At 41.1% G+C, this 8,945-nt stretch overlaps 1 protein-coding gene across 1 annotated transcript in view; it reads right to left on the bottom strand.

Annotated features, from left to right (window-relative positions):
- Positions 1-2,131: 2,131 nt before the first annotated feature.
- The window catches only part of mylk5 (myosin, light chain kinase 5), a 91,227-nt gene continuing 84,413 nt past the window's right edge, over positions 2,132-8,945 (bottom strand). The window contains exons 16-17 of the mRNA XM_060902093.1: positions 6,515-6,637; positions 2,132-6,293 (exon numbers count right to left, since the gene is read on the bottom strand). Coding sequence (XP_060758076.1) covers positions 6,067-6,293; positions 6,515-6,637 — 350 coding nt within the window. The 3' untranslated portion in view covers positions 2,132-6,066. The remainder of the gene's footprint in view (positions 6,294-6,514; positions 6,638-8,945) is intronic.

The raw sequence follows: 8,945 nt of genomic DNA, 5'->3' as shown, positions 1-8,945 counted from the left end.
CACACGGCAACGGATTCAGGTGACTCCGATACAATTGCTTATCGTTTAGGCCTGGCGTCCACACGGCGCCGGCGTTTTGGGTGCCCAAAACGCAATCTTTTTGAGAACGGGTTCCAGAGTGGAAAGATCTGGCAACGTTGCCGTTGTGAAGTCGTCTGGATGAGTAAAACGGATTTGTTTACGATGACGTCACAACCACATGACTGTGAGTGCTTCACGCCGGGTAGAAGTGTAACGAATATCACCAGGAAAAAGCCTTACAGAGCACTAGTGAGAGTGAAACACGAGCTTGGATATTATTATTATTATTATTATGTTCAGTGTTAGTTCACAGTAGTAATGCAAGAAGCAGAATAGTGACAGTAATAGTGAAGCAAAAACATGCAATTGTACAAACACTGCAGCTCTACAGCAAAATATTCATTTATAAAATGGTCTGATTCTTAACACCAGTAGTGCCAATGATCTCATTGCGATGCGATGCGAGTTGTCAAGAAATCCTATAACTTGGTTCATGAAACGCGCTTACAAAATATTTTCACTGTGAATATTTATTGTGTAATGCCTGGTGCAAAGTGAGAGAGAGAGAGAATAGCCCTTAGGGCAGAGTCAATCCCGCCAGCAAAAATAAGGGGAAAAAAGGAGCGATCTCACCTCTTCAGATGATGGTTTAAGTCCTACAATACATTCCTCAAAAAAGGGCGTAGAAAAGCAAATTAATCCATCAACGTGTATCATTCAATTTATTCCGGACAATTAAAGACGCCGCCTTCCGCGTACGTCATCCTCGCCGCCATATTGGAAAGGTCAAAGCGGAGAATAAAGATTAGCTGCGTTTAACTGTACCAACAGGTTTACCGTCCAAACGAGATCACATGGGATTACCTTTCACAGGTGAGACTGGAAAAATACTTTTCATTGTATTTGGTCATTATAATGTAATTTTACGAACAGATTTTCCTGACTTTGTGGCTAATATGAAGTCTCGCGCATAATAGTTTATGCGCATGCGTCCTTACTTCTATTCCCATACGAAAAAGAACAGTAAAGAACTTATAAGAGTTTACCACTGTCTTAGTAGTAAATCCTTATAAATATAAGGATAAATCCTTATAAGGATTTATAAATAAATATATATGCCATGTATGATTTACTCCTGAAAGTGGCCCATTTTGCATTTTCCTCATACAAATTTTTTATGAAAATCTAGTATGTATGAAGTGAACATTGTGCATGGTTTTTACAGATAATGTGTATGATGAATTACACCGTCTTTGTATGCTTCATGTAATGTTTGTAGTTTTAAATTATATTTTACAGTTTAAAATGTATATGCCTTTTATATGTAAATCCACATATGTTTGTGTTGGATTTACATATAAAAGGCATGTACATTTTAAACTGTAAAATATAATTTAAAACTACAAACATTACATGAAGCATACAAAGACAGTGTAATTCATCATACACATTATCTGTAAAAACCATGCACAATGTTCACTTCATACATACTAGATTTTCATAAAAAATTTGTATGAGGAAAATGCAAAATGGGCCACTTTCAGGAGTAAATCATACATGGCATATATATTTATTTATATTTATAAGGATTTACTAGACAGTGGTAAACTCTTATAAGTTCTTTACTGTTCTTTTTCGTATGGGTTGTTCTGGTGTGTCCGAAGGGACCGTCTTACAGCGCCCCTAGAGGTGTGGCATGTGTATTGCATCGTTTTCAGCAAGCGTTGCGTTGCCATATGGACCTGATTTCTACTGATCGTTGCCCATTTGGAGGCGATATTTTTTTTAAATAACATCACGTTGCCGTTGTCGTGTGGATGTGGCCTAAGAGATACACGGTATTTATATTGTTTTACTCAAACTCCAAATGAAATATTCTCATAATCTGAGATACTGGATTTCTGATGTTCATGAGCTATCAGCCATAATCATCAAAATTAAAACAAAAGTCTTGGAAATATTTCATTTTACGTGTAAAGAATATAGAATATATGAAAGTCTTTGCTTTTTTTTGAATTAAATTAGGAAAAAATGAACTTTTTCATGATATTCCAGTATTTCGAGATGCACTAGTACTTTATAGAAGTACACAAATGTGACTGCAAGTATGTGAGTTGCTACAAATCCTTTATTCACATTCCTTATGCATATTGGCATCTGGAGCCAATTTGGGGGTTGTAAACGGCTAATCCTCAAGGGGGCAGCAAATACCATGTAGCAGTGGAACAGAGATTTAAAGTAGCGACTATTTCCAGAAATGCAATGTGTCACATTAGAAATTTTGAACAGGCACAAATTCCTTGCACGTAGGCAGGAGCGCCCCCCCCGTGGAGCTCCTTTCATTTATTAACTCATCCGGCCGACAGTTTATGTCATCATGTGTTGCCCATCGTCCATCCATCTGGCATCATCAACATTTCATGAAAATCACTTCTTCTCTCTCAATTCTTCACCGATTTTGATTCTTTCTGGCATGAAGGTAGGGGTCCCTAGGGTGCATGTAACTTCTACCCAGATTTGCCTCATTACAATTATTCATGAAGTTATGGACTCAGGGGCGCAGATACGTTTTTTGAACTGGGGGGGACAAAGCTGCCAGCAAACCAACCCCACCCCCACCCCCAACATGTGTTGTGCAAGGAATATACTCTGAGGCCCTCAGGGCGGCGACATTACTCAGCTAAGACAAAAAAAAAAAACATCAAAATTGTAAACCAGTGCATCCTGACTTTCTAACTATGCCTGTGTGTTGCGTGAGCGGCAGTCAGTCAACAACTCTTCGCAAAGTTTCCTTATGAAACAATATGCTCGCTGAAATTATGGCAGGGAACGCCAGATTAAACATTAAAACTGCCTTCTGAGCACTGTATCTACAGGCTACCACCAAAAGAAGGAGGCTACCAGAAAGGCATCTCTACTCCGTACGATTTTACTTTCACTACGACATTACTTTGAACAGACTATCAAAAAATTGCAAGGTGATATGATAAAGTAAGGCACAGTTTACTTACAGTCGTTGTTTTTTTGAAAAAAATGATGCAATTGTTTTCTGCCTTTTCGGTTTGGCACCCTTCATCATGCCGTGTTGGGGTCCTGAACTAGGAGCTGTCCCCGATATGCCTGTCAAACTTGTTGTGGGTAACCATAGCAAGCAAGCTCGCAACCTGTGCAGTCTGCGCAGCTCAACCAACTGAATATCAGTCTTTGTTTTGTTTTATGTGAGTTGTTGCAACTATGTAGGTACTGCTGTGCACCTCAATAAACCGAATGGTAATTAGTCTTTTGATTTTTCCGTGAGGTTTGCCTTATGCAAAGAAAGACAGCATAGACGTTTTTTCCTCCCTATAAGTGGGGGGGACCGAACGAGGTGAATTTAAATCTGGGTGGGACGAATCCCACCCGTCCCACCCTCTATCTGCGCCCGTGTATGGACTAATTAAGCCTTAATGAGCAGTTCAACAACAAAAAAAAAAAGATTCTTCTCGGTCAATTCCTGGTCATTTTGGATTCTTTCTGGCAAATAGGACGGTATTCCTAGGGTGGATATCGCTTCTATATATAACTTGTATATCGTGTATATAGCTTGCAACATTTATTGCGCAAGGTGGCCCACTTTAGATCGTTCCTTCTGGACTAGACGGGGCCGGAGTCAGCTACGCCGTGATTGACGGTCTCATTGTGTGCACTGACTTACACAGAGTATGTAACAGGTCTTAGCCTTAATTAATGATTTATTTATGTCATGGCCTTTTTTATTTGATAAACTCTGCAGCTGTAAGCATGTTTAATGAATAAAAACAATATTTTGAAAGTTTTTTTTTAAATAAAAAAGAGTTACACAACCCCAATTCCAAAAAAGTTGGGACACTTTTGTTGCATCACCTCTACTTTTAACAACACTCTGTAAACGTTTGGGAACTAAGGAGACCAATTGCTGTAGTTTTGAAAGAGAAATGTTGTCCCATTTTTGTACGATACACAATTTCAGTTGCTTAACAGTTCGGGTCTCCTTTATCATATTTTGAGCTTCAGAATGCGCCAAATGTTTTAAATGGGAGACAGGTCTGGATTGCAGGCAGGCCAGTTTAGCACCAGGACTCTCTTACTACAGAACCATGCAGTTTTAATATGTGCAGAAAGCAGTTTGGCATTGTCTTGCTGAAAGAAGGAAGGCCTTCCCTGAAAAATATTTTGTCTGGATGGCAGCATATTGCTCTGAAACGTGTTTATATCATTCAGCATTCATGATGCCTTCCAAGATGTGCAAACTACCCAATGTCACGTACATTAATGCACCCTCATACCATCACAGACGCTGCCTTTTGAACTGTGCACTGATAACAAGCCGGATGGTCCCTCTCCTCTTTAGCCTGGAGGATGTGATGTCCAAGATTTCTAAAAAGAATTTCAGATTTCGATTAATCAGATCTCAGGACAGTTTTCCACTTCGCCTCAGTCCATCGTAAAAGAGCTCGGGCCCAGAGAAGGTGGCGGTGTTTCTGGATATTGTTTATATCTAGTTTTAACTTGCATTTGTGGATGCAGTAATGAACTGTTTTCACAGACAATGGTTTTCTGAAGTGTTCCTGAGCCCATACAGTGATTTCTACTACAGACACGTGTCTGATTTTAATGCAGTGTCTCCTGAGGGCCTGAAGATCACAGGCATCCAGTGTCCGGTTTCAGCCTTGTCTCTTGCATACAGAGATTTCTCCAGATTCTCTGAATCTTTTAATGATATTATGGACCATAAATGATGTGATCCACAAATTCTTTGCAATTTTACATTGAGGAATGTTATTCTTAAATTGTTTCACTGTTTGCCCAAGCAGTCTTTTACAGAGCGGTGAACCCCGCCCCATCTTTACTTCTGAGAGACTCCGCCTCTCTGGGATGCTCTTTTTATACCCAATCATTTTACTGACCTGTTGCCAATTAACCAAATTACTTTTTTTTAGCATTACACAACTTTTTCAGTCTTTTGTTGTCCCTGTCCCAAGTTTTCTGAAATGTGTTGCTGACATCAAATTCAAAATGAGCATATATTTTTCAAAAATCAATAAATTTTTTCAGTTTCAACATTTGATATGTTGTCTTTGTACTATTTTCAATGCAATATAGGGTTTCCATGATTTTGCAAATTATCGCATTCTGATTTTACTGATGTTTTACAGAGTGTCCCAACTTTTTTGGAATCGGGGTTGTACAGTGCATAAGTGTTAATGATGTAGCATAATGATGCCATTGCAGAGATTACCCGAGTATCGTCAGTGCAATCCACACATTACATTTTGCTCACGTTGCAAAAACACGTATTGTAAAACTTCGATGCAAATGGTGTAAAAGCTGGGATGTAAAGGCTACAAAATGGATGCATGAATAATAACTGCTCTCGAACATCAGAATCATAATGACACATTTATGAAAAAGCTATGCATTTGCACTTTAAAAAAAAAAATTACAACTGCAGCACAGCTTTCACATTATCTCATCTCATCTCATCTCATTATCTCTAGCCGCTTTATCCTGTTCTACAGGGTCGCAGGCAAGCTGGAGCCTATCCCAGCTGACTACGGGCGAAAGGCGGGGTACACCCTGGACAAGTCACCAGGTCATCACAGGGCTGACACATAGACACAGACAACCATTCACACTCACATTCACACCTACGCTCAATTTAGAGTCACCAGTTAACCTAACCTGCATGTCTTTGGACTGTGGGGGAAACCGGAGCACCCGAAGCAAACCCACGCGGACACGGGGAGAACATGCAAACTCTGCACAGAAAGGCCCTCGCTGGCCACGGGGCTCAAACCCGGACCTTCTTGCTGTGAGGCGACAGCGCTAACCACTACACCACCGTGCCGCCGCTTTCATATTATATTAAATAAAAAAAAAACTTTTTGCCTAACAATGTGATCTCCACCACTCACAGAAAACAAACTTGTTTGTGTATAACATTAACATTATATTTGAATAAAGAAGGATAGGCTGTAAGTGAGGCATACAGTTAATATATATTTATCTAAGTGTACAAATATTTAATCAGTCCCTGTGTTCATCCTGATTCACTACAGTGAGTTTAGCAGAGCAGAGCGCCTCCCCGTGGATGTTGGTGGCTTTGCAGGTGTACGTGCCACTGTGCTGGAGGGTGACGCTGTCCAGTGTGAGGACACACGTCCCGTCTTCCTCATAATCCACGCACACATGGCCATCCTGCTCCTCCAGCACCTCACCATCCCTCAGCCACAGCACTTCAGGGTCTGGGTAACCTGTGTGGCACACACATACATACATGGAGAGAGTGTGTGTGTGTTCATGGTATTCTTTTCGATCCTGACTTGTTTTAATTAGCATGAGGATAAATGAGCACTTCTGTAGGTGGCTCTGGATAAGAGTGTTTCTTAAATGCTGTAAATGGAAATGTACGATCCTCACATGAGACAGTCGTGTGTATGTGTGTTTTGAGTTTGATGATGGTAGTGTGTCTAACCAGTGATGTGACAGATGAACTGTGCGGTGGAGTCCTCAAAGACCGATATGTCAAACAGTTTCTTCATGAACTCAGGTTTCGATTGCAGTCTGTTCTCCAGGGACTTGAGGACATGTTCTGTATCTGCAGTAAGGACAGCACAGGGACAATCATCAACTGGGGGAAGATACACACTGGCACAAAAAGGATTTTATTAAACACATCCAACTGCTCATAAGATGTGCTTGACAAAAAAAAAAAAAAATAATAATATATTAAAAAATCTAAAATCTCCTTCTCACCCCCGGTGGGGTGGGGGTGTGGTATCCATGTCATCCTCAAGCTCGGGTCCTCTACCAGAGGCCTGGGAGTTTGAGGGTTCTGCGCAGTATCTTCGATGTTCCTAGTACTGCGCTCTTCTGGACTGAGGCTTCAGATGCTGTTCCTGGGATTTGCTGGAGCCACTCTCCCAGTTTGGGGGTTACTGCCCCAAGTGCCCCCACTACCATGGGGACCACGCAACCCTTGACCTTCCACATCCGTTCCAGCTGCTCTTTCAACCCTTGATACTTCTCAAGTTTCTCATGTTCCTTCTTCCTGATGTTGGCGTCAGCTGGGATCGCCACATCTATCACCACCACCCTCTTCTGCTCTTTGTCCACCACCACTATGTCTGGTTGGTTAGCCAGGATCTGTTTGTCAGTCTGGAAGCTGAAGTCCCACAGAACCTTGGCCCTGTTGTTCTCAGCCACCTTCTGTGGTATGGCCCATTGGGACTTGGGTACTTCTATTCCATACTGGTTGCAGATGTTCCTGTATACTATCCCAGCCCAGCCACTTGGTTGTGCCTCTCCATGTATGCTGATCCAGCTAGCATCTTACACCCTGCTACTATGTGCTGGACTGTTTATATATATATATATATATATATATATATATATATATATATATATATATATACACACAACCCCGATTCCAAAAAAGTTGGGACAAAGTACAAATTGTAAATAAAAACAGAATGCAATGATGTGGAAGTTTCAAAATTCCATATTTTATTCAGAATAGAACATAGATGACATATCAAATGTTTAAACTGAGAAAATTGTATCATTTAAAGAGAAAAATTAGGTGATTTTAAATTTCATGACAACAACACATCTCAAAAAAGTTGGGACAAGGCCATGTTTACCACTCTGAGACATCCCCTTTTCTCTTTACAACAGTCTGTAAACGTCTGGGGACTGAGGAGACAAGTTGCTCAAGTTTAGGGATAGGAATGTTAACCCATTCTTGTCTAATGCAGGATTCTAGTTGCTCAACTGTCTTAGGTCTTTTTTGTCGTATCTTCCGTTTTATGATGCGCCAAATGTTTTCTATGGGTGAAAGATCTGGACTGCAGGCTGGCCAGTTCAGTACCCGGACCCTTCTTCTACGCAGCCATGATGCTGTAATTGATGCAGTATGTGGTTTGGCATCGTCATGTTGGAAAATGCAAGGTCTTCCCTGAAAGAGACGTCGTCTGGATGGGAGCATATGTTGCTCTAGAACCTGGATATACCTTTCAGCATTGATGGTGTCTTTCCAGCTGTGTAAGCTGCCCATGCCACACGCACTAATGCAACCCCATACCATCAGAGATGCAGGCTTCTGAACTGAGCTCTGATAACAACTCGGGTCGTCCTTCTCCTCTTTAGTCCGAATGACACGGCGTCCCTGATTTCCATAAAGAACTTCACATTTTGATTCGTCTGACCACAGAACAGTTTTCCACTTTGCCACAGTCCATTTTAAATGAGCCTTGGCCCAGAGAAGACGTCTGCGCTTCTGGTTCATGTTTAGATACGGCTTCTTCTTTGAACTATAGAGTTTTAGCTGGCAACGGCGGATGGCACGGTGAATTGTGTTCACAGATAATGTTCTCTGGAAATATTCCTGAGCCCATTTTGTGATTTCCAATACAGAAGCATGCCTGTATGTGATGCAGTGCCGTCTAAGGGCCCGAAGATCACAGGCACCCGGTATGGTTTTCCGGCCTTGACCCTTACGCACAGAGATTCTTCCAGATTCTCTGAATCTTTTGATGATAATGATTATGCACTGTAGATGATATGTTCAAACTCTTTGCAATTTTACACTGTCGAACTCCTTTCTGATATTGCTCCACTATTTGTCGGTGCAGAATTAGGGGGATTGGTGATCCTCTTCCCATCTTTACTTCTGAGAGCCGCTGCCACTCCAAGATGCTCTTTTTATACCCAGTCATGTTAATGACCTATTGCCAATTGACCTAATGAGTTGCAATTTGGTCCTCCAGCTGTTTCCTTTTTTTTACCTTTAACTTTTCCAGCCTCTTATTGCCCCTGTCCCAACTTTTTTGAGATGTGTTGCTGTCATGAAATTTCAAATGAGCCAATATTTGCCATGAAATTTCAAAATGTCTCACTTTTGACAT

This window comes from Neoarius graeffei, chromosome 20, assembly GCF_027579695.1.
Source record: "Neoarius graeffei isolate fNeoGra1 chromosome 20, fNeoGra1.pri, whole genome shotgun sequence".
Taxonomy (NCBI): Eukaryota; Metazoa; Chordata; class Actinopteri; order Siluriformes; family Ariidae; genus Neoarius; species Neoarius graeffei.
The sequence above is the reverse complement of the archived record's forward strand: the minus strand, read 5'-3'. Positions and strand labels throughout refer to the sequence as shown.